The 27440-nt window shown below is 42.3% G+C and overlaps 1 protein-coding gene across 1 annotated transcript in view; it reads right to left on the bottom strand.

Moving 5' to 3' along the window:
- The window catches only part of CNGA1 (cyclic nucleotide gated channel subunit alpha 1), a 417458-nt gene that overhangs the window by 102498 nt on the left and 287520 nt on the right, over nucleotides 1-27440 (bottom strand). The window contains exon 3 of the mRNA XM_085643307.1: nucleotides 13701-13763. Coding sequence (XP_085499433.1) covers nucleotides 13701-13763 — 63 coding nt within the window. The remainder of the gene's footprint in view (nucleotides 1-13700; nucleotides 13764-27440) is intronic.

The raw sequence follows: 27440 nt of genomic DNA, 5'->3' as shown, positions 1-27440 counted from the left end.
GCAGACAGTATCACCGTGGACAACAAAGTGATGTGGCTTATTGTACCTCTTGAATCAGACATCTGTCCCCAACCCAAGGAAATCTCTGCCCCATAAGGACAGTAACCAACAGAGGCCATTGACAGCTATCAGAGCCAGGCCTTGGACCATCTACTGCCAAGTGGAAGCTCTATGCTGGGGATGGACAAGGTAAAGCAAAATGTTGCATACCTCCTCTATTTTGCATGAAAATACTAATTATATAACCTACTTATATTATAATTTGACTAACTGGTTGCTGTGTTATACTAAATCAACCATTTGCATACACCAATTACATGTGGGACTTATTGCTATTTGCATGGCAAAATAACTCTAATAACTAAATTATGTACGCATATTAATAGTAGTGCATGTGGTAATAGGATATCACATGATATATGTTGCTTCTGTGATGTTTGCGTTCCCGTTTTGGACCATAAGGGTGAGTATTATAGCTTTAAATGTCGCTATAAGCTAGGAAAATACTAATACATAAAGGGATTAGTGAGGGTTTGACATTAGAATCTTCATTTCTTTGTATTAATTACTCTTTTGTGTTTGTTTCGCTTAAGTTGGCATTTGGGCCTACCAAAATATGGCGTCCAAAATGGAGTTCGGAAGTGGCCACCGTCTTGTGAGCGCGAAGTCACAGTGTTCCTGGTCAAGGACAGGAACATGGAGGACTGCCAAACTTCAGTCAGTAAAATCTGGTCTAAATGAACAATTGGGACATACAAGCAAAACTTTTACTTTGTTGCATAAGGGCAATATGGACAGAGGAAGTGAACCAGCAAAATCCATGAGAACCTCAATAACGTGAACATCGGACGTTTCCAATGAGCCAATCATCGGCCTTTTTAGCCTAAAAATGTTTCATGTTATCCCGAATTTCATTATAAAAAGGGTAGTAGAATAGGGAGGAGTAGAATGCTGCCTTCTTACTCGATGACCGCAATCCCCTATCGACCCCACAGGCGATGACAGATGCTTGCACGATTTCTGATCCTTTGGAGATCTTTGGGACTGTAACGTGCTGAGCAAAGAACTTTTGGACTTTGAGCTTTGGCCTGCTTTATTTGGACAATTTAACGGCTAAATTCGGTTATGCAGAGCCAAATGAATTAGGAAAAATCCAAATAGCAAGAATAGGTAAATATAAATGTCATGCGATTTGTGCTTTGATTAACCAAAATGCTAATAATTGCAAACAAAATTTAGATAAACAAAGAATTAATTAACAGAAATCCCCAGTTTGTGGTTTTTCAATGAAGAGAGTAGAGGATTCTGAGTCTTAAATGTGTTTTAGCTGGTTCTAAATCACCATCAACCAGTCCAACTAATTGGTCCGTCGACCAAGTGGTGGAGTGTCTTGATGTTTAAGGTTAGGATTCTATAGGTGGTGATGCTAATGTATATTTCTGTAAAATAAATTTTCTTCCCTATAGGTAATAAGGTACTCCCCCACATGTCCAGCGCTTGATCCTATCATCCCTCCTGTGTGTAGACACGTGAGTGGAGACGTGTGAGTGTTGGTGTTATGGGCCCCACCAATGAATGCGTGTGTGAATGAGTTAGTGTGACGTCGGGTCTGCGACGCAGGAAGGGATAGTTGTAAATTTGCCTCCTCCTTCTCTTTTTCCCTGGTCTCTCTCGCGCTGGATAAGTTTTTTCTGGTAGCAGTATGATGGCTTTATTGCATTGGTTTGGTGATTATTGCGTATGGTTCCAAATTTGAATATTGATTGATTTATGTACTAACATTCTATGTTGAGTCACGTTGCATTCTATGTTGTTTTGAAGATTTCTGGGATGTAGGAAGTCGGATGGCCTGTGGCAAGTGAAGTCACATGGTGAATTGTTTGTTGCCCTGTAGGTACACATGGAAAACGTGTGACGATTGAAGTTGCACGACGCATTGTCTGGGTTCGATTTGATAACATCGCCGTGTGTTATTGTTAGGGACATTTCTGTATCAAAGAGGTGTATGGGTTGCAAAGGCCACCTGTGAAATTTTGGTCTTAAGTAACAGGAGTTTACGTGAACTCTGATTACGCTTATCACTGGAAAGGTAATAGGTGTTCCCTAAGCTTGAAAGAAGGTTAAAGTAGATGCTACTTTATTAACAAATGTAATAATTCTGTAGTAGGGCAGAGGTAAGCGCAGCTCTCGGGAAAGACAGGATTCTGTGTGGATGAACTACATTTCCCGTATGAATGTGTGTAAATGAAATAGCATTCTACTTAATTGTGAAACTCTGGTCTTATTTCTCAGGAGCAGTGCGTCTCCAACAGGTGTCTTATTTCCAGAGAAGCGGTTAGTTAATGCTTGCTAGAAGGGTAAGGTAGAGGGAAGTGCTACTTTATCGACGGATGGAATGATTCCGTAGTAGGGCAGAGGTAAGCGCTGCTCTCGGGAAAGACGGAATTCTTGTGAAAAAGGTCAAGACTATCTCTTTTGTTAGCGAAACAGATAATGATGGCGTTTTTATGTCGTTACTAACAGATTTTCAGTAAAAAGAACGTAAGAAAAATTTGCGAGAAAAGCTGACATCAGAAAAGACCGTGCTGGGATTGGCCAGTCAGTAAGAAACGTAGACGCTCCTGATTGGTGCGTTAGTGTGCGCCGCGCTAGGAGTGGAGAATTGCAGGGTGACGTAGACGCTCCGGATTGGTGTGTTGGTGTGAGTCGCGCTGGCATTGGAGAATTGCAAAAGTGACATAGACGCTCCGGATTGGTGCGTTAGTGTAAGTCGCGCTACGATTGGATAAAACAACAGAATAGTCTAAGAGAAATCTAGTGATACTAAGAAAAGAAAATGATGTATTACGGTCCACCAGAAAAAGAGAAAAAGTCCTGGTTCGGAAAGATCAAGAACTTATTTAAAAAGGACAAACCGATTGTGACTAGAGAGGGACAGTTGCTTCCTCCACCGAAATCACCCGCATCCTTGATGGTTGTGAAATATCGATATCATACATGTATTTGGTTAAACAATTGAGCAAAGTATACAAAAGATGATAGAGTTTTAGCATTTCCAGAACATGGTTCATTCAATTTAGCGGTATTGAGGAATTTAAGAGAAAAAATGATGAGATTAGAACTGAGACCTAGACCTACTCAGTTTGAAGCATTGACAGAATGGGAAGATGAGATGTATGACAGGGAACGACAGCGGAGTGGCGGAAGGTACAAATATATGTTTGGTAGACCGTATGGACAAGAGAATCATTATGATAGAATGAGGAGATGGCGAAGTGCAAATATGGCTGATGGTATGTTCCCTATGAGAAGTGCTGAAGAGACTAGTAGTAGAAAATGTACAGAGAAGAGAAATAATACAGGAGCAGAAGGTTATAAGTATGGTGTGCATGAGTCGGAGGATGAAGTTCTTGAGGACATGTTTTATAAAAATCCACCCCACACCAACCAAATTCCACATTGTTGATACCAAGTGCCCCAGTAAAAGAATCACCACAAAATATAAAGTTTGAGTCAATACCACCTGAGGTAGGAAGAAATAATCCCTTTAGAGACGCAGAAAATACATAACCTGGTAAAATGACAAATGAAAATTCAGCTGAATTAGCAAGAACTACTTTAGAGTTAACTGAAAAGATTAGGGAATTGACTAAAAACATGGAAGCTGTAACTGTTCCTGTAACAATAGGACCCGTAATGCCTATTTTTGATAAGCAAAAGGATAGTGAGCGTTGTCTGACAATTCCTTATAACAGTAATAAACAAACCGAAATGGAAAGAAGAAGTTCAAGAGAAAACCCATGGGGACAGGTGATAGAAACCGCCGGACTAAGTACTCCTAAATATTTGACTGTAAATCAGAGTTTAGCGAATAGAGCAATAATGACGACAGAATCAGTACCAGGGTCACCAAAATGTTTAGAACAAACACGAAATGAAACGATTCCTGTAGGTCCTACTTCTGATGAATTAAGTGAATGGTTAAGGAGTTTACAGCAAAAAGATGCTGAACCTCGACCTTTGGATGTGTCTAAATTAAAAATAGTATTAGAAGAATTAATAGTAGGAACTATTCCCACAGAAAAGTTAAAAGCCTATCCGGATGAAGAACTAATGTTTCTATGCAAAAGTATAACGTGGAGAGCGAGAAATTTACATGAAAGATTGGAAGAAGTAGCAAGTGAAATGGGTATCGACTTTGAAAAGGTAAAGTCATTACAAAAACCATACAGAGTAGACTTTTTCTGAAAAAGACATTGAAAATTTGAATACTGCAGGAAGAATAACTCAGATTAAAGATTTAATTATTTTACTGAGAAATTGGGGCAATGTAGACAAATGGAAAAGTAGGTGGTTTCGAAAACGAGACGATGCAACAGACAAAATGTTTGCAGCTTTCCCAGTAAGAGAAAAAGAAAAAGTGGTAACTGAATGTCCCATGAGGGAGATTCCAGGCGGAGGCTATGTGCATGTCCCCTGGACCAGACAAAACCTTTTATCATTCACAAATGACTTTCCTCGCTTGCGCGAGAAGCCGGCTGAATGGTACAGGCAGGTAGTCAGGTTTGTAAAATTATCAAAAGTACTATGGATTGATTTGAATAGTTTATTTGACATAATTGTGCCGGCAGACCTATGGACAAAATGTAAAATTACAATAGGTTGGCCTACTCAAGAATACCCTAGAGATCCAAAAACTGGTGCTCCTGATCCAGAAGTAATGAGAACATATGAACAGGTAGTTACCTTCCTGAAAAACAAAGTGCCTCCTAAAGAAACTGATTGGGTAAAAATTGATAGAACTCATCAAGAAGTAAAAGAATCTATACACGCCTACTATGAGAGATTGTTGTTAGCTTTTAAACAATTCAGTGGTGATGAAAATTTGAGTGAGAAGGATTTGAGTCATTTTGTATATCGATGTGTGTATGGGTTGCGTCCTGAAGTAAGTGAAATGATTAAACAGCACACAGTCGATTGGCAAAATTAAAAGATAGATTAGGTACTGAGACATGCAACATATTTCAGTGATGAGATTGAAGCAAAGCAGCGTAAATTAAAAGAAAAAGCCATGTGGGCTCCAGTAAAAGTGGCAGAGAGACAGGAAGCCCAATTGATTGAACAAGCAAATGGTACGAATATGAGACAAAAACCCAACATTGGGAAAGGGAAAGGACAGATTAGTATAGAAGAAGCCAAAAAGAAGTGGCCATGTCATAATTGCGGAAGAATAGGGCATTGGAGAACCGAGTGTAAATTTCCCCCAAGTGCTAATGGTGATAATGCATCATTGAATCCACAGGTGCAGAATGAGGTGAGTTGTCAACCGCAGTGACAGCAGCAGGTTGTTGCCCAACAGAGTCAGGTGCCAAAACCGCCTTTTCCACAGAGCGTAAATCCTCAGAAATACAGTAATGAGACAGGATTCTACAACGAAGAACAGAAAACTAAGCTGCTGCGCGCTAGTGCTGTTTCGCAGTATTGGCTACAACGCGATGAAAGTGAGTCCGAAGAATGTTATTGACGGTGCCGAGGAGAGGAAGAAGAGTGCGTACTTGGCGCAACTCTAGAAGTAGACCAGACAGCCCCTTTTGTGGATGGAAAGGTAAATGACGAAAACATTACTTTCCTAGTAGATACTGGTGCTACTCGTTCAACTGTTAGGTCAGCTGATGTAAAAAATCTTCCTCTCTCGGATGAAACGATCCAAGTAGTTGGAGTATCCAACAGACAGATAAAAACGTATCTCACTGAACCAGTTATAGTCAAAATAGGGAAATTCTCTGAAATGCACCGTTTTGTCGTGTGCAATTCAAGCCCTGTAAGTTTGTTAGGGAGAGACTTGCTGTGCAAAATGAACTGAACAATATTCTGTACTCCTGATGGTATAGCTTTTGAGACTCCTGATGGGGATGTACTGTACAAAATGACTATAGTTAACATGGAACCAAATTCAACTATAGCGCCAGAGAATCTACCATTAAGAAGAAAATTGCAAATTTCTGACACCAGCTCAGAATCAGACACTGAACCAGAACAAGCACACGAGAGTGTAAAAGACTGTCAAAGAACTTCTTGATAAAGAAGTTAAGTATGAAAAGCCAAGAGAAATTCCACCTGAAATAACAGAAGTAGATGGTAAGGTACAAGATACAGAGAGAGAGGGAAAGATTTTTGCGGAAGACCCCCAAGGAGATGTAGGGAAACCATACATCCAGGTAGAAGAAGGAACAGCTAGTCAGCAGGAAGATTGTGTGGAAGAACCACGAGGAGGGACAGAAGTAGATAAGGAAAAGGAAGTGGTGGAAAGAAAGACTACTGAAAGTAAGAGTCAAGTTGGAACTGAATCTGAGGACAGTGACGAAGAAGTACCAGAAGGTCGAGTCCTGAGAAAAAGAGCGCGGAGAACTGAGAGAAATGAAAAGGGAAGTAAGTTAAAAAGGCCAGCAAAGGATGAAATTTGGCCAAACAAGATAAAGAGATTGAGATACAGATTGACACGAGTAAAATCATCCAGAGCTGAACAAGTGAATGAGGTGTCTAGCCAAGAGAAATCAAAAGACGTTGAACAGACACCATTAGAAGAAAGCAAGCGAACGAGAAAACCTAACCAGAAGTATAAGTCACCAGAATGGTCGTATGTGGCACTTCCTGAAGTGCAAGAAGAGGCAGACAGCCAAGGAGATCTAGAGGTGACTACCAGAAGTGGTTGAGGACGACGAAGAATTGGAAATCCAGAGAGTTATCTTGTCCGACATCGGGGAAGAGACGGATGTTCAGGAAATTCTGAATCAAGATTGTGAAAGAAAAGTGAAAGACGATCAAATGCCAAACTGAAGAGACAAAAGTGCTCTCAAAGGTGAATTTTGAAAATTACTAGATAAAAGACATAACAGAAAAGAACCAAGTAGGTGCTTAGAGCCTTGGGTTTAGACAAAACTAGTTGTGAAGTAGACAAGGCTAAGTCAACAGACACTGATCATTTTCCGAAATGGCAAACACAGAAAGCAGAAAATCTGCATGTGTGTTCCATCAAAGATGGTGCAAAATGTGTTGTTGTTGTACAGGATCACTAATGCTTTTGTGGAGTGTGTTAGCTTTAATGGTCTCATTTAAAGTTACATTAGAAACAATAAAAGGTCATGGTAAGAATACAACTGGTGTAGAAAAGATTCAGAAGATTTATCCAACTAAAATAGATAGAAATTATTTACATAAAGATAGGTCCATAACTGATTTTTCTAACAATGTTTTCTCAAAATTATTGTATGAATACGTAAAAACAATGGATGTGAGAGACTGCTACGTATGCATGCAGTTGCCTGCATCAGTGGGAGTGACGTACCATCACCTTCCAGTGACATATGGAATAACATGTACATTATTAGCAAGTTTGTTTTACAAAATAGGGAAACTAGAATATTATTTTTCAGATGTAGATAACATATTTTCACAAGTACCTGTAGTCCATAAACTGAATAAAGTAATGCCTGGTAAAGTGTTAGGTGAATAACTGAATTCATTTCTATTGACAAATTTTACCAACATTTTTGGGATTTGTGGTGATACTAAAAATCACCAAAGGGGGGATTGATGGAGCAGGTAAAGCTAAATTTTGTATACCTCCTCTATTTTGCATGAAAATACTAATTATATAACCTACTTATAATTTGACTAACGGGTTGCTGTGTTATACTAAATCAACCATTTGCATACACCAATTACACGTGGGACTTATTGCTATTTGCATGGCAAAATAACTCTAATAACTAAATTATGTACGCATATTAATAGTAGTGCATGTGGTAATAGGATATTGCATGATATATGTTGCTTCTGTGATGTTTGCGTGCCCGTTTTGGACCGTAAGGGTGAGTATTATTGCTTTAAATGTCGCTATAAGCTAGGAAAATACTAATACATAAAGGGATTAGTGAGGGTTTAACATTAGAATCTTCATTCCTTTGTATTAATTACTCTTTTGTGTTTGTCTTGCTTAAGTTGGCATTTGGGCCTACCAAAATATGGCGTCCAAAATGGAGTTCGGAAGTGGCCACCGTCTTGTGAGCGCGATGCCTACTGTGCAGACTCGGATGGCTCAGTGGACCTCCAGGCGACCCCAAGTCACAGTGTTCCTGGTCAAGGATAGGAACATGGAGGACTGCCAAACTTCAGTCAGTAAAATCTGGTCTAAATGAAAAATTGGGACATACAAGCAAAACTTTTACTTTGTTGCATAAGGGCAACATGGACAGAGGAAGTGAACCAGCAAAATCTATGAGAACCTCAAAACCGTGAACATCGGACGTTTCCGCAATCCCCTATCGACCCCACAGGCGATGACAGATGCTTGCACGATTTCTGGTCCTTTGGAGATATTTGGGACTGTAACGTGCTGAGCAAAGAACTTTTGGACTTTGAGCTTTGGCCTGCTTTATTTGGACAATTCAACGGTAAATTTGGTTATGCAGAGCCAAATGAATTAGGAAAAATCCAAATAGCAAGAATAGGTAAATATAAATGTCATGCGATTTGTGCTTTGATTAACCAAAATGCTAATATTAATTGCAAACAAAATTTAGATAAACAAAGAATTAATTAACAGAAATTACGAGTTTGTGGTTTTTCAATGAAGAGAGTAGAGGATTCTGAGTCTTAAATGTGTTTTAGCTGGTTCTAAATCACCATCGACCAGTCCAACTGATTGGTCCGTCGACCAAGTGGTGGAGTGTCTTGATGTTTAAGGTTAGGATTCTAAAGGTGGGGATGCTAATGTATATTTCTGTAAAATACTTTTCTTCCCTATAGGTAATAAGGTACTCCCCCACATGTCCAGCGCTTGATCCTATCATCCCTCCTGTGTGTAGACACGTAAGTGGAGACATGTGAGTGTTGGTGTTATGGGCCCCACCAATGACTGCGTGTGTGAATGAGTTAGTGTGACGTCGGGTCTACGACGCAGGAAGGGATAGTTGTAAATTTGCCTCCTCCTTCTCTTTTTCCCCGGTCTCTCTCGTGCTGGATCACTGGGACATTTGGTAGGCCTCCCTTCCAGCCTTGGGGCTGGCTAAAAGTTCCATATAGACTCCCGAGGGTTCTCAGACCTCTGAGCTTTCTCAGAGTAGGGGCAACTGCCCTGGGTGTTAACCACCCTACTTCCACTCTACCTCCCATTAGTCTTGGGGTGGCAACCGGAGACTGGATTCTCAGCGCAAGGTCTGTACCTTGAGGCTGAACTGCGACAGGGTTGAGTGCTTCCGCCCGTCCCTTTACCTGGACCTCAGTGCCCTTCGCTTTAGAGGGATACACCCAAAAAAGGAGCCTTCAGTGCACCCTGGATGGCTGCTCCTTCCAACTCTCCAGACATGGGCAGTAAGGTAGTACTCAGAATGCAGTCAGTGGACATTAGGGGGCTACATACCCCTGTGGGGTTCCCAACAGTGGGTAGTCTTTTGGTGCAGCTCAGGTCCTCGCACTTGTACCCCATCTGAGGCAATCAAATCACTGGGGTTTGAAATGAGATACCCTGGGACACTGCCCACTAGAATCGCGCCCCCAATTTTTAGAAGGGACACAGGGAAAAAGTCCACCCACATTGTACTGGGACTTGTCTGTATTACTGTGTACCTCCCCCTCACTCTGTTTGGGGGGGTATAAACAGCCTCCTCAGAATTACTCCCAGGTACCTTCGTAGACACTCGCAGGTACCTTCCAGACAAAGGAGGTTTGCCTCATTTGCCATCTCCCTTGGTGAGGGAGCTTGCAGTTAACCAGGTGTCCAGAAAATCTACCCAAGACTGGCAAGTCTGTCTGTGACTCTTACTGAACCTTAGGTGGTATCCCTTTGGGGTGAGGTTAAACTTAGTGAAAATGGCTGCTTTCACAGGGTGTAGGGCATCTGGTCAGCCAACAGGGTATCCCTACATACAACTGGCATGTGCCTCCACAGACTGGCCCCCAAAACCCACTTTTAGACCCTATATTATCTAAGGGCTAACTCACAGGCTCCAAACCAACTATTAATGTCACCCCCACCTCAAAGCTGGGCACCAGATCTTTGGGTATGTGGATGCCTTGATCTCCTTTGGACACTGCGGTATTACTTCCACCATTTCAGCTGGATTCTGACAGCTGATTGGCCTTAAGACTCAGTTCATTAGCCAACAACATTTTTCTCTCCTCAAAAGCTCTCTCTGCTACAGCCTTCATTGCCAGTTTCTTTTCCTCCACCTTAAGTTTTGCCATCTGCTGCCTAAACTCCCTATCAGCTTTCCTGTCCGCCAGCTCCTCAGGGGCCAGACCTTGGGAGGATACACTGCTTTCAACTCTGGGAGGGCTCTCCAATTCAGGAGGTAAGTCATCCCACTCCCCTGTGTGCTGCATCTCAATACATACATCCAGGCCCTCTCCTTGCTCCTCAACATGATATTTCTCATCCTGAGCAACTGTAGCTGTCAGCAACTGATAAGCCTCCTCCAAGGTTCTCAGAGTTTTCGGAAGCTCCAACTTCTTGGTGCCTTATTTGGTCGGAAGTCTCCATTCCTTACAGAACTCCTTGTGCTCAGCCATTGTGTAGCACTCCAGTTTGATGAACTCGAACTCCAGTTCTGCAGGTATGGTAATACACAGTCCGGTAGAATGAGAATGTAAAAACTGCACACACAGGCTGCAATGTCAGGCCTGAGGCATGTTTAAATGTCTACTTAAGTGGGTGACACAATAAGTGCTGCTGGCCTACTTGCAGCATTTTAATTTACAGACCCCGGGGACATGTATTACCACTATACTAGAGACTTATAAGTAAATTAAATGTGCCAATTGGGTATAAGACAATCTTACCATGTTTGGAGGAGAGATCACAGGCACTTTAGCATTGATTAGCAGTAGTAAACTGCGCAAAGTCCTACAAGCCAGAAAAACTGGTTCAGACAACCGGAAAGTTAAGGCAAAAAGTTTAGGAAAGATCCTGCAGAAATGGCCAAGTCCAACACCTGCTCTCACCACTTCTGTTTAATTGTTTTATTAGGGCAGTGGTTAAGACAGTGGCTTATTATTTCATTCTTATGTGGATTACACCCAGGTTTATCTGCAGGTCAGAGATCCACTAGGTGATTTGCTACCTTAAAAAAGAATCAGAAGATGAAGCCACCTGGATGGACAACAAAGGGCTAGAAATCAATGGGGCTAAAAGTAAGATACTTTTCTAAGGCTCTTGACAAACATTTAGAGGACAAATACGTTTACCCCCAGCCTTCTTACCTCTTTGGCCTCTGTACACTTGCTTGCTAAAAGGGCCAGAAAGAAGGGAGTGATTTGAGAAGACAATCTGAACTTTCCATATCAGTTCAGTCTTATTTGTTGCATTAGGATGCTGGAACAAGCCCTACCATTCATAGACAGCTTATAATCATTATTGATTTACATATTAATACCAATCTGGCTTATGCAAATTTTCCAGAAGGTGGTTTTCTACAATATCAGATCACAATATTTGCACTAAATGTGTTATGTATGTTATGTTACGTTATATCATGTTATATCATGTTATGTTACCAGTTTTATTGAGCTCGCTGATCAGAGAAACCCTCTTCGAACAAAGCATAAACGCTCGTTTTAACATCTATGGGTCCCGTATAATGATAGCCTCTAAGACGTGGCAAATTGACTTAAAGATTGTCTTCTCCACTAAAGCCAATAAAGAGCATCCAATGCCGCAGATGAAAAAGAGCACCAGTGGCAGGCCAGAGCAAGTTTGGTAGTTGCATTTTGTATGTGCTGAAGTTTCTTCAGCTCTCCAAGCAACGCATCCACGAACACGGTGTTGCAATAATCCAGATGACTCAAAATGGCTGCTTTGACTACTATCCAACGAACAGCCAATGGGAGAAGTACCTTTCACAATAGGCAGCAAAAAGAGGACAGGTGATTAGCTTGTCTAGCCATGCAGAGATCAGAGTCCAAGAAAAAACAAAAGTTTTTCACAGGTTGTGAGGGTTCAGGAAGAACAGGCTAGCCTGGGGGCCAGAGATTTGCAGGACAAAAAATAGTATGGGCAGTGTTGTGAATCCAGAGTAGCTCAGTTTTATCAGAGTTGATCTTCAAAGAGATCACGCCCATTCAGGAGGTGACAGCCGTCATACAGAGATGGAAGGAATCTGAAGGAAACCAGACCCAATGGATCTATTGAGATGATCACCTGGGTATCGTCGACATAATTCATACAAATGAGTCCACATGATTTTAATAATGTCAACAGAGGTTGGATGTAGATATCAAACCAGAGATCTCAGTGCCGATCCCTGTGGGACTCCTTGCTGAATGATTTTATATCCCGACTGTTAAGGTGGAAGAAACACAAGCTGGCACAGATCCACTAGATATGATTACACAACAATAGAGTCAGGTCACAGATAGCAGCCTCTGCCAATCTGGAATGAAGGATCGAGTGCAATACTGTATCAAAAGTGGCTGACAAATCCAGGCACTAAGGCCACCAGGTCTACCATATCCGTCACCCGATGTAATTCATCCAGAACAGGCAACAAACTGCTTCTGTACTATGCCCTGGTCTGAACCCTAATTACATAGATTCCAAGATGTAGTTATGTTCTAAAAAGCGAGACAGTAGCTCTTAATAAACTTGACAGGATTTCAGCATTGCATAACCTCTTACACTCCTACACTGGCTGTCTGTGGAAACACAGATTATCTTTAAATTGGCCTGTCTGAAAGAAGTGGATATCGCCCTCTTCATAACCCTAAACCAAGCCATCAAGGTTTCTGCTGGAAAAAAGAAAAAAAGTTATTTGTATTTAGACATCTTATCTGGAACTCCTTACTTCTAGAGGTTAAAGAACAGCATACATTTCTAAGCTTTTGAGAGGCAGTAAAGACTTTTCGATTTCAAAAAATGAATGCCGCTCTCTGGCCTTTCTCTGAACTACCCTAGTGTCACTGAGAAATTAATCATTTTTAATAAAAACCATTCTGCAGAAAAATAGGGTTGTAGATTCTACTTTATAAGGTAATGTCTAAGTGCATGCACTGCATATATTTGGTTATTCACTGGGTCAGAAAAATTTGAAATTTACTTTTTCATTTTTTTCACAGTCTAGCATTTTCCCTGCACATATTGCCTACCCTTCACGACATGCATCTCTAAAAAACCTGGACTGATATGTGCTTTTTATCATAGGTTATGCTCTGCTTATACCAAATCAATTGGGGTTCAGGACAATGACCAGATTTGCAATTCATAACCCAGAATATGTCTATTGCACCACTTTGTCCATTTATGCATTCATTACATGCATGTTGTATACTTGTATACGGAATGCATAATTAGAATACACTTATCTGAGTGCTGATGCTTTATGAATTGTATTTACTTATCATAAACATGTATTATGATTTTATTCAGGCATGAGTCAGATGCATACTTGAAAAACATTGCTAAAACATCCACTACTTTGTTATCTTTTAAAGATGCTACTCAATATATATGCCTACATAGAAGTAAATAATGATCACTGAACAAGCCAAGGGCTTTATTTTAAAAGCATACACACAACTGTTAAACATTATTACTATTATTTTAAAAGCATGCACACAACTATTATAATTGAAAAACCTGAAATATTTATCACACGAGAAGCCAATAGATTACCATATCTCATCTTTTTGAATTAGAAGTTACTTACTCATCTTTATTGTTGCTGTTGTTCACATTGCAAAGCGTTGTGACACATGGTAGGAACTGATCCCTGCAAAACAGCAGCATAAAAGTATTATACATGTTGCACAGTTGTAATGAGTAATGGTTCAGTAATCTTTCCTGATGTAAACCTCTCCTATAAGTAGTGTTTCACAGAGGAGACTTTACAGTCTGCAAACACACTGTTATTCAGCATAAGTAAAATAGAGGCATTTGGTGACACGAGAGGGCTGCTATGGTATAATGAGGGTCCTGGATAGAAAAGATTGAAAATACAGACATATGTATTGGGGTTGGGTGACTATGGGGGGTTGGGTAGGGCCTGGTGCAGGACAAGCGCAGCTACCAACCCCACGGCATTCATAAGTGAAGGCCGTGAATGGTGGGGGGTGGCTGCCCGCAGGGGTTGTGAGCAAGACCTGGCTGCAGGTCAGGCTCTGTGACCAATCTCTCGCAGCACACGGCTGAAGGCTGTGTGTGGAGGGAGGTTAGTCATCCGTTTGGGCTTTGGCGCAGGGCCAACACAGCAACCACTAACCCACTGGTGTGTACGGCCAAATGCTGTCCTCTGTGGAGGAGTTGTGTGAATATGATTTTTAAAAAAAACTAGAAAAGCACTGAAAGGTCAAAGCATAAAGTGATGTTATAGTTAGGTATCCTAACCGTAAATATTACTTTATGTTTTAAGAAAAAACAAGACCTTCACTGGAAAAAACTAAGATTAAAGTGTTATTATTAGTTAGGCCTGTTACTTTACATTACAACCATAAATCCACAGAAAAAAATAATGCATCACTCACATGTTAAATGACATTATTGATGACATCACTGATGACAACATCCCAACTACTGCTCCTCAAATGACTAAATAAGCACATGGATAATTTTAGAAAACAAAATAGGTAGTAAAGGGCCCACCCACAAACACACACACACACGTGAGTGTGGGCCCTTTACTACCAAACACACACACACACATATATATACATATATGTGTGTGTGTGTGTGTGTGTGTGTTTGTCACAAAGGTGCAGTTCCAGGTATTTTGTTAAGTTTGACACCTCGTTCTATTGGAAATTGCTTTTTTGCTCCCTCAATATCTTTGCCCTATCAGTTGTATCCAAAGTTGGGGAAACAGCGTTCAAAGTTGTTAAAAGATTGAGGCCCAACCAAAACAGGCAACTTTCCATTTCCATAAAGACTTTATTGCTAGTTACTCCAAAGCCTTTGAAATATACTGCACTGACATGTTTCAATATGCTGGCTGTAGAAAATTGGTTTATTGCTTGAGGGGGGCAAACCCTACTCAAGCAACAACCACAATCCTTGTCAGGGTAAACCACCAAAAGTCATTAAAGTAACCTGTGCTTAACCCTCTGTTAGCTTGGCACAAAACCTGTTAACTTAGAGGCAAAATGTGAGATGTTTAGGCAGCACACAGACAGTAATAAAGAAAACACAAAACACAATAAAAATCGCAAACCAATTTAGAAAAAAAGAGACAATTTAAATAAATAAAATGCGGCCAAAATGACAAAAATCCAATCAGTAGAACCAGAGATATGCAACGCCAACGTTTTAGGTAAGTATAGTGTCTAAAAGAACAATGACCGACTAACAGTCATCTGGTCGTGCTAGGCTGGGGCAAAGTCACAGGTTCAGCCTGACCACATTGGAGCACAGGCCGGATATATGAACTAGGTTAGTACCTCTGAAATAATCACCTTGTCAAAGTCTGGCACGTGAAGTGTCCAGCTCGTGGCGGAGGAGGCCTGGACGAGCAGGTAAAGTTTTGTGGCTGGTCGTCACTGTAGCACGAACAGCCAGTCAGGTGTCATGGATGGTCGTTATTGGAGATTTGCATTGGCGGTTGTCGCGGGCTGTTGTTGCTGTATCGTGAAGAGCAGATCTTGCTTTGCCGGTCATCTCTGGCTGTCACTGTAGCAAGAAGAGTTGGGTTCATCGGAACTTCGCATTGGCGATTGTTGCTGGTGGCAGGATGTAGGCACGAAAAGGCCCATTCGCGGTTGCGTAAAGCCCAAAACTTCTTGTAGAGGAGTGAACTCTAATGCCTGCCAAGGGTCCATGACCTGAGGAGGCACATCTTGGGGACCAGCGTCTCACTCTAGCAGAGGCCAGCAGGGCTCAAGCAGGTCCAGTTTTAGGTCGAGGTAGGTCCAGTTGCAGCAGATGAGCTGGACATTAGCAAGGAGACCTCAGGAGCTTGTTGTGTCCATGTAGCACTGACAGAAGGTCAGCCAGCTGACCCTTGGAGTCACTCAGGTAGCCTGGGAGGAGGGGAGCAGGTCCAGTCTTCCTTTGCAGAGAGCAGGGCAAGCTTCAAGCAGCAGGGCCGTCTTCTGGAAAACAAAGTAGGCCTCAAGCAACAGGACAGTCATCTGGGGAACAAGGCATGCAGCAAGCAGGAGGACAGTCCACTGGGGAATAAGGCAGTCCTTCCTCTGTAATGTCTGCAGGTCCTGTAGTGTGCTAAATGGTTGTTATGAAAGTCCAATATTTACACCTGGTGCCAGCCTTTGAAGGGAGGGAATCTTCTAGATTATCCCCACTTCTTGTTCTGGAAAGTTCCTTTCTTGCCATGCCAAGGCTCCAAGACATCTAGGGAGACAAAAGGCTAGTGTCAGGTTCCTTTGTGTGTGCTGGGGCAAGCCCTTTAGAATGTAGATCGTGCAGGGAACAGCTCCTCCTCTAATAATCAAGGCAGGATTGCCTTCTCCCAGCTACACCCAGTTCCCATTGTTTACTGTCGGAGCCCAATACGCATCCTTAATAGGGTTGCCATTAACAGACCCAGGATGCTGGGAACTCCAAAAAGGCCTCACAAACTTGTGGGCAGGAAAATGGCAACTTTTTAAAAGTGGCGTTTCCAAAATTGTCATCTATATTTCAACATTACCATTAAAGAGGATTTTGAAATTTCAATTAATTTGACTCCCAATATGTTATTTCTACCTGCACCCAATCAAAGGTTAGCACTTACTTAATGTAATAAGGCAACCCAATGTAAGTCTATGGAGGATTAGCGCTTACAGTAGTGAAAAACAAATTTAGGAGTTTTCCACTACTAGGATATAAAACTTAAAAATACATACCCTACATCCTTCTTTTAAAATACAATGCACCCTCTCCCATGGGATATTTAGGGCCTATCTTGGGGTGGCTTCTATGTATTTAAAGAAAGGTTTAGGCCTGGCAAAAGTTATTTTACCTGGTCGATTTGGCAGTTTACAAATGCACTAGAGGCTGCAATGGCAGGCCTGAGACTTGTTTTAAAGGGCTACTGTAGTGGGTGGCACAATTGGTGCTTCAGGCCCACAGGTTGTATACATGTAGCGTGGCAACATACCATGATTTTAGGAATCGTAGCATGACCACATTTTTTCTCTGTGTCACTAGAATTGAGGAGTACTGACCTACTTATGTAAACTTCTATGGCTGCCATTAAACCTGGATTCTAGCACCAAGTTCCCGAGTGCTTGGATAGGTGTATGCCATGTGTGTTAAGCATAATACACAATTAATGATTGTGTGAGTGAGGCAGAGTGGCAAAGGGCTGCGGGTTCCATTTTCAAAGCCCCTGAACTTTTCATTTGCACAAGATGGAGTGGAAGTGTATTGCTTACATTCCCCTTAGAAATTCAATTAGGTCATTTTGACACAGAAGGCTATTTATTAGTCTTCTGAAGACTCCCCATTAGTGGATGGTAGGAGTCTGCCTTTTGTCTCTTTGTGATAACTTTTGAATGTGGCTGTTGGTAGTACGGTGCAGACTGTTCACACCTCGTTGTTCCTCTGTTGTCTGTGCTCCAGCCTGGAGATGGCCCTGCTCTGAGGAGCCTTGTTCTAGACAAAGGCTGAGCTTGGAAGACAGCCTGTGATGGTCAAGTGGAATGAAAAGCAATCCAAATCACTTCTTTAAGGGAAACAGAGACTACACTTTTCATGTCTGCCATCCCTGCTTAAAACAGGAAGCTTTTGACCCACTCATTGTTCCAGCTCCAAATTGTCTTCATTCAAGAATGGAGTGCGCCACAGAGTTTTTAGATGATTGGAGTCTGCCTGACAGCTTACTTTCCAGAGGTAAGGGGACATCACATGGAGTCTGATCTGAAGTAATTACTGTATTCCCTGATCTTTAATGCCTTCGGAGTCCTGCCTGGCAGAAAGGGAGGGAGCAAGCCATCCCTGCAGGAGGAGCTGACTACTGTTCTGGACCTGTGCAGTTGACCATGGTGCTGTTGGTTCATCTACCAGAGACTCTTGAAGAGCATGACTGGCATACTTGAGACTTGGAGGCAGTTACTGGTGCTGAAGGGGAGGATTTGTGGCATCTGCAAAATGTGGCAATTCGAATCCTCCTGTCAGTCCTGCTGCTTCAGCCATGGCACTTGCCCATGTGTGTCAGTAAGGTGTGCGCTGGTTAAAAAGGGACCAACCCTGACTTGTGGCATTCGCTCATTTACCTAAAGTAACTTATTGACACTTGCCCATTTTTTCACAACAATCTGTCCCACAGAAGAAAAAATCTGTAATGCCACGGGACTCACAAAAGTGACCTGAATGGACTGCCATTGTCACTAGCACCCAGCACTTGACAATTGTGTGCCCATGTGGACTACATCACAGGAAGTGAAAGCTGGTACTTCAAGGCACTTACAAGTGTGCTGAGGTGATTGAGAGCCTACCTGTGTCACTAGTACCAAGTGTTTCTAACTGGATCCACACCTGCTTCTCAGAAGCACCTCAAAGCAACCCATTTAAAGATCCCAGACGTGTGCCTAGAAGAGGAATGCACTGACACCCCATTCTAGGAAGGTCCACACGACTGACCTGTCTAGAAGAAGTGGCCCACCTGCTGCTGATGCTGTCCACCAAGTAGAGTGCTGCCATCTGAAGACAGCTGCATGTCACAGCTGCCTCCATGACACTACCCTGCGGCCCGCACCTGCCTGCTAGAAATGGGGGAGACATCCTGGCCTGACTGTGGGTGGCCCATCTTCTCCGCAGCGCAGCAAGGACATGGACGGAAGAGCAGGAGGCTGATGTGAGGCATACTGTGACCCTAGAATAATGGTGAGAGATTGGGGTCTATTACTGCCAAAGATGGTAACCAAGGGGAAATAGTGCTGCACCTGCACTACTCCCCACACCAGAGCACCCCTAGAGTAAAGAGAGGGGGGGTTATAAGGGGCATAGTGAGAAAGTGGGACACCTTACCTGGGAGTATTAGCCTCACATCCATAATCTGGGTATCTGATACTCTTTATGTTGGTGTATGTTATTTTAAACCGGGTCTGGTGGCTTAGTAGACTCATGTGTCCACTGTAGGGGGGCTGTGTTCGACCTCATGGTCACAGGTTCAAATCCCGGCAGGTTCATTCAGCTTTTCATCCTTCCGAGGTCTATAAAATGAGTACCATTGAGTTGGGTAAAAATAAACATCTGTTATTCCGTGCCAAGCTACTCTCAGGTGACCGTGCACTTTACAAATACACGTTATGTAGTGTATAATATTGCGTTTTAGCTTGCAATAAAGTACCATCTTTTTATAAAGATAAGAATTGGGCTAGCCAATAACATTATTGCACTGATGGGTGTCTGTTGAGTATTGAGCTTATTGTACCCCCTCACTAACCTTCATGAAAAGCCTGTAAAGTTAAGTGCTAAAGGGATTTACTTGGCCTTGATTGCAGAGCCAAAATACGACGGTCCCTTGGCATCAGAGACCAATGCCGCCAGGCCCCATGGCTGTGGCCCAGTAGACTTTGCTTGCTCCCCAAATGAGGTCTGAAAGAGATTTTTCTACCAAGGAGTTCCTTGTGGAAGTATAGAACAATGATAGTTGTATATTGTTGTATCATCTCCCCGCGGAATAAATTCCTCTGGTCTGAGTTGATCACCATGGACCACCTGTGCAGAGGGAGGTCAGAAGAGACATTAAAGAACCATTCAAAACATGGTTCCCGACTGCATTATTATTGTCAATATGTGTATTTCAAATTTTCAATATGAACTAGTGCTACTATAAGGACAAGAGCTTTTTTTTCGAGACACAGTGTTTTGACCAGCAACATAATACATTTGTGTATAATTGTGTATATCACGAAGGACATTATTACCAGGGATAACATCACTATTCACTTGTGTCTCTTTACTCTCTGGTCAGATGTTCCATTTCAAACTTTTAAGTTTCTAACTGGATGACAACTCTGATAGAAGCTTTTCTGGAACTCATTGCTCTCACCGTTTAATAGTATTTTTCTGTCACTTCAAAGCTTCTGTTATCCGTTACTAGGGCAAACATAGTAGATGCTGTAGCTACCTCTGTTGCATTGCCAAAGATTTAGGGAGTTTGTGATCAGAATAATGCAACATAGTCTCCCATTACCTTTACCACTTGGGATAACTCCATTGGCTGACCTTGAGTATTGAAAGGTAGCGAGTGTGGGCCTTAGTTCGATTGTTGGTTTTAGGATGTGGGTGTCAAGACTAACTAAGCAGAGAAAGTTTTAGCTGAAACCATCACAAAGTTTCTTTCTACATTTATGCTTCTGAGAAAAAGAACTTTCAGAAGCTTAAACTTCCCACTGTCTGTGCATGTCTTACTCACTAACTAGGGGCTTAGGTACTTTGTGCCATGTAGTATACTTGTGCAGCAGTGTTTAATTATTCCTCTTCAGTAAATGTATCACCCAGCTCCACTCCAAGATGGCCCCTCGTTCTTCTGCTCACTACAGCAGCTATTGTGATAGTGCTACTTTCCTCATGTAAGTGCTTGTAATAGTCATACTTTCTACAGGGCTGATGGTACCTCCATTGTATATGAGTTTATGGCGGTTCTCTGCCTCCCGTCTCCCAGCTCTTCAAGGTTCTGTTGCACTTTATTTTCACTTGCCAACTTTAATTCTGGTCTACTACCCTGCACTTTATCATGTGGTTGGGCATTATTCCATAGATATCCCCTCCGAGGGGGCTCTTTGAGGTGGCACATGGGGTGGTGACGGGGTAGAGCAGGAATGGGGGCATTGGGAAATGGCAAGGGATCCTTGTTTCTGCACCGGCTCCCTGCCGCTCCAGTTCCCTTTCCGCACTTTGAGTCTTGCTTTGAGGCCCCCTGGGGAACAGTCACCATTTTGTGCAGTGTTACCTGCGCCAATCATTTCAATTCTTTGTATGTTTTGCAATTATCTTTGTATTTGTTGATGCTTTTCTACATCTGTTGCCTAAAGTTTTTCTTAAAAGTAAAATTTATTAATTTGAAGTGCTAGTTGCCTCGCAAGCTTGGAGAGATGCTCACAGGAAAGACATCCAGTTTTGTTGCTGTTTTTAATGTTTACACATACCACGCACTGGATGCATATTTCTGAAAATATAACTTTCCTGCTCAAGTCAAGACTCCAAAAGTGAGAAATAGGAGATTCCTAGATTTTTAGAGGATTCTTAGAGGTTTACCCGAAGGAGCCCCCTGCACTCGGCTTGTGGAAGCTCAGAAACATTTTCGAATTTGAGGCCAGCCTTCTGTAACTATGTCCACGTCTGTTTTATTAAACCGTATTAGGCAGTGATTTGTAGAAAACATATTGAAGTGCAAAATGAAAAGATATTGACTTAAACTTGTGGCACTGTGTGTACTTTTCCTCCGACATTCGTATCGCCAGAATATTAGAGATGTTAGCCTCAATGTGAACGTAGTAAAGAAAAGTATACTTTTAGCATCTGCTTTGATTTCTGATCCTCACCGCATTCGCCAGGGAGCTGAGCTGAGGCTGAGTACTGACTCACCCAAGGAGTGTAAGTACTGGGACGAGCAAGACGAACGACGCGCTGATGTGTTGAAGGCAGTGCCCGTGGTAATGACTTGGACTGTAATTTGGTAATGCATACACAAATGTATGTAGTAGATATGCTTTTCGAGACACGATAGTGCAATATGTACAGTGATTACATACATTGATGCTCAACCTTCGGAGCTGTCATTCTTCATATACAGTAACATATCCTTCGGATTACATACGTCTACAGGCTATGGTCTCATAGTGCCAATATCGGCAACAGTAGTCAGTTTACATGCAGCACAATACATCAATAAACCACACGACACCTTGTTAGTGGAGAAAATTGCTGCAGGTTTATTTGCATAACAAATATGCCAACATGGTGGGTTATCTTACGGGCGATCCCAGGGCAGGCCAACCTTATGCCGCCTGCCCATCTGATAAGCCAAATTCAATCAATCAATCAATACAAAACTTTATTTCGGACAAAATGTCCTAAAAAGTACATTAGAATAAATGAAACAATACAGTTATACATACAATTTCAGATTGAGAAAATCATCGAATCATTGAGTCATAGAATTAGGACAGAAGTAATACAGTTTTTGTCGGAGAGTTCATGGAACAATAAATATATAATTTAAGCTTAAAAAAGGCAATCTTCAATAAAAATAGGAGAAAAGAATCCTATATTTAATACTAGTGTATAAAAAATCAGTTAAAAATGCAATTCTACCATAAGTTTGCACAATCAGTTTACATTTTGGGATTTCAGAAGGGCCCTTCTAGTACACCATGTCGAAAATAAAAATCCAGCAACCGAATAAACTATTGGGATACCAGTGTCGGATTTCAATATCCTGTATGCTTCTAGGCACGACCTGGTGCCGAGGTTCCTGCAGATCTGTGCCAACCAGCGCCTTCTTGCCTTCTGGTATCCAACACAGCAGAAAAAAACATGCAATTCTGTTTCCACAGGAAAATCACACATGGGGCAATGGCTCGGATTTTGTTTACTCCATTTGGATGTAAAACAACGCAGTGGAAGTACCCCGTGTCTGAATTGTAAAAAAAGCTTCCTGGCTGCAGGTGGAGTTATAAGATCAATTGCCGGTTCAAAACAGGAAAGTGATTTAATTTCTAAAAAGGCACTGGTACATTTCCCAACCCCGGAGGAATTATGGAGTTGTGCTAATCTATGCTCGCTATAGCAGGTCTTCATTTGGCCCTTTGATATTAATAAACAAGCAGACTCGGGGTGATGCCAGCAATCTCCCAGACCCAGGCTAGATAGGAGGAGTCTTATATGGTCGAACCATGGGATTTTCAGAGAACCACATGACCTTAATACCTCCGTAAGCTCCTCCCTGTAAGATGTAAGTTCGGGGGTTGTCCACAAACGACGCCAATACATGATGGGTTTGAGTCCTACAACTTCATCTATTGGAGTTATACCTGTATCTAGGCGTAGCGGGACCAAAGGTGTGCTACGGGGTAATCTGAATAATTGTCTTAAAAATTGGTTCTCCACCTGCAATAATTTTGACGTATTTAAGTGACCCCATAATTCTGCACCATACAATGCTCCACCCCTTGCCTGAGCCCTATAAATTTCCAGAGCTGGGCTAACATTTCTTTTACTAGAAGTGTTAAAAACCTTCATGATCCCTCCTGAAGATTGTGCTAATTTTATGGTAGATTTAGCGGTATGAACCCCCCAATCCATGGACTCAGTAATTGTTAGTCCTAGATACACAAAAGAAGACACCCTTTCGAGAGATTTACCATGTAGGCATGGGTTGGGACGTGTACTTTTTGGGCAGTTGAATGCCATAAATTTAGTTTTTTGAAGATTAATTTCAAGACCACGATCCTTACAAAATTCTTCAAAAATATCCAAAACCTTTTGTATCCCCATGGCCGATTTAGCGACCAAAAGGGTGTCATCGGCAAACATCATGGCCGAAATTCTGCGGGTAGCTAGTTTGGGGGCATCTAAATCTTTTGCTGCTAAAAGAATGTCAATTACGCCATTAATGTAAAGACTGAACAGGGTGGGTGCGAGAACGCAACCCTGTCTAACTCCACGGTTTATTGGAATAGGGGCAGTAAGATTGCCATCCTTCCCATACCTAATTTGAGCATAATTGCATTCGTGTAAACGTTTAAAAAGATGTATTAAATAAACAGGAACCCCCATCTTGGCTAAAACAGACCATAACTTCTCTCTCGGGACCAAGTCAAATGCTGATCTAAGATCAACAAATATTAGAAAGAGACTACCTCCCTGTAGGCAGACAGTCTTCCAATATAATAATTGGAGTCTTAGGACTTGGTCCAGGGTTGATAGTTTTTCTCTGAAACCAGCCTGAAAAATAGACAAGATATTCCTCTCCTCCATCCATGACTGTAGTCTAAGGAGGAGGACTCTCGCAATTTTTTTTTGAGGAATATCAATCAGACTTATAGGTCTGTAGTTAGTCGGGAGAAGAGGGGAACCTTTTTAAAAATCGGAATGATTTCCGCACCTAACCAACTTTTAGGAATCTTCATGCCTTGGATAATTGAGTTAAAAAGCATCCTCAGATAGGGAGCCCAGATATCAGGTTCGCTTTTAAAAAGATCACCGGGCATCTTATCCAACCCTGGGGCTTTTCCTGTTGCTATGCTAACTAAAGCAATATTGATTTCCTTTATAGAGATGATTGGAAACGAATCATCTTCAGATAAAGGATCCAAATCATCGTTGTTCATTACAGCAGAAATTGGTGAATCAAGCCCAGGGGCTTGGGCTACTTCAGGTTCCTTAGCGTACAGAGATTCGAAGTGGGTCCGCCAAGTCTGTTCATCCAGATTGGGTTCAACCGCACTGCGAAGAACAGTTGAACCTGAATTAACAATACCCCAAAAAGTCCTCATGTCTCTATCACCCAATGCGGTTTTCATGGTAGCCCATTTTTCAACTTCCCAATTTTGTTTGGATTTGTTTATGACAGATTTATATTTTGCTCTTGCCATCCTAATTATAAGGCGATCACGATTTTTAATGGCTAATACCAATTCCTTTTTCGCTTTGCGACACAGACTGTCATACCAGGGATGGATGGGCTGTTTATTTTTTTTGCATATTTTTATTGGGAAAAAGAAATCATAGGTAATTTTACCCAGTTCTTCAAAATTTGATTGGACCAAGTGGATATTTGGACTCTCATTGGTCATATTGAATAAATTGGATGCATCTTTAAAAACCGGGAGCAAGGCATCATATAAAGTGGCCATTTTTGTTTCAGAATCAATAAAATTAGACCATTTCACTCTCCTTCTACAATAGGAGACCACAAGCCTAGGATCAGGTGGGTTACTTGGGTCAGGCGGAATCCCTGAGTTTAATGCTTTTAGTTCCAGCATGAGGGCGGAGTGGTCGCTATCAATGCGGGGAATTATCTTGAAGTCCACCATCATATCCCAAAAATATGAATTAGTCAAAATATAGTCTAAAATAGACCCCCTATTCTTACTATAGAATGTATGGTTGTTAGATGTGACAGATGATGCTCTCCCGTTACATGCACGAAGACTGTGCCTCATGGTGAGACAACTCATCTGGATCACCAGGGGGGACCAAATTTTAACTTTAGGGCAACCTGACTCCGGAATTTTTAAAAACTGGTCCTCATCATACAAACTATCCAGTGGTAAACCTTCCAATGGTTCATATTGACAATTAAAATCTCCACCTAATATAATAAACTGGTTGGTGTCAATAGTACCAAGGAAGATAGTTAATTCTTCTAAGGTAATGGATTCAATACCTTTTGGAGATGGCCGTGAATATACATTTATTAGGACAACTGGGGGCCTAGATGGGAACTGAAGCCTGACACATAATATATCTTTGGAGCCTGTATCAATTTGGGATACAGAGCACCCCAGATGCAAGCATACCCAAGTAATAAGACCCCCAGAGGGTCTACCTTTTCCACTCGAGGATGCCAAGATGTGAAAACTAACATATCCCGATCTGAGAACCTCTTTTTTTGCCCATGTGTCTTGGAACATACAGATTTCATAACTATCAATAAACGTACCCCACTCAGGATCATCAAGTTTACTGTTCATGCCTGCTACATTCCAAGATAAAACCCTAGTAATTTCATTCGTAGGGAGGCTCTCATGGAGTGGAGTGACTAGAAGATTATAATGTGGGTGCACATTTGGTAGGTCAATGCTTACAATAGAATTACAAGAGGGATGACTCAGAAGGACTGTTGATTCTGTAGGAACACAACACTGACTGGAAAAACTTATATTACTATTGCCAATCTGGTTGGTTCCGACTGGTTCCTCCGAAGTCATAGGCATCATCCCATTAATCTTATCCTGGAGCTCAACATCAGAGGTAATGGTGTCAGTTCCCACTTCAATAGTATTATCTAAAACCCCAAGTCAGTCTACACCTTCAAGTGAACTATACCTATTACTGGTGGGGATATTAAAAATAGGATAGTTATAAGATGGATTAACCGGCATAAGCCAAATTACCCCGTGGCCGTCGCCAATCGGTGTTTACCAATTCTTGGGAGGGGCCACCCCTCCCATCAGTGGACCACCAGTCCACTCCCTTACTCACGCCCCCCAAAAGGTGGGCGGAGCGTTCCAGGCAGCCCCCGGTTGCTCAGACCCACAACCGCCCGTAGGACTAACGGGGCGCCGTAGTTCTTCCAGGGGACAACGCTAAGACATCCCTGGGTATCCTTGGTTTAGCACCATACTGTTCTGCTGCATGAAGTACCCCTTGGTAACTTGCAGACTCTGGATCGCCCTGTAACTCCTCCACAGCTCTGGAGGTGGCCACCGTCACAACCAGGGCCCCCCACCAAGGTAGGCCTCCTTACTTACAACATGCTGATACCGGGCCTCACCCAGGTCCAGCCAAAACAAGTCTTAGCCCATACAGGACCGGAGGCCAGCATGCCCCTTCTGGACAGGTGCCCCCCCATCCTTTCTAAACTCCCCATGGATTTTTGACTGGTTTGACCTAAAACCAATAATTAGGTGTTGGTTCAATGTTAACATTGCCTGGCTGAAGAGCAATACCCTTGACAAGACACTCCTGCCAGGAAGTGCCAATGCGGGTGGAGGTAAGAGTTGACAAGCCCGCCTTACTTCCCCTTTCACAGTTATCTGAGTCTAGCACTAGTCGGAGTATGTCCATCGCATTCCGTCAGTCACCACCCTCTATGAAGCCTTGCCCTCCCAAACTTCTGCTAGTATACCAGGGAGCAGACAGGACAGAATGAACCAGAGGGGATACCTCTCTTTATTGAATACTGGGAATGCCAAGTGTTCTTCTAATACTTTGTAGCCCAAATGTGTTAACCCATGGGTTTCCCCATATCATATGGACCATATCGCCCTAGTTGGATGACAACTTTCACAACCTGCATGGCTGCCAGCCAAGGCTATAAGGCGGGAGATATTGCACATGTTCTTGTTCCTCGACTCAATGGTACTTGTTTCAATGACCTCAGAAAGCTGAACTGCTAGGTGGACCGACCAGGATCTGAACCTGTGACCAGCGGTCGAACCCAAGCCCCTTTCTGTTCTGATGCTCCACCTGCCTGTCAACTTGCATCACAGGGCAGACTACAGGCACCATAACCCAAACTTGGACATGCCTCAGCTAGACACATATCTAAAAGGCCTGCAAACCGGCTAACAACCAACGTTGCAGTCTGACTGTTCGCTGACAACTCCCACGGTAACTTGGCTTAACTGAAGCAACTGGTAACATGCCAGCAATATAATCAATATAACCTTCACTATGACTGCAAAATGTGCTCTGGTAGCTGTCCGTATAAGTGCTTCATCCCCTCCATCTCAGCACTAACAAGGTAATCCGCACTCTCTTGGGAATGGCACCAACCAGC

The sequence above is a fragment of the Triturus cristatus genome, chromosome 2_2 (genome assembly GCF_964204655.1).
Source record: "Triturus cristatus chromosome 2_2, aTriCri1.1, whole genome shotgun sequence".
Taxonomy (NCBI): domain Eukaryota; kingdom Metazoa; phylum Chordata; class Amphibia; order Caudata; family Salamandridae; genus Triturus; species Triturus cristatus.
This window is presented reverse-complemented; position numbering and strand designations above follow the sequence as displayed.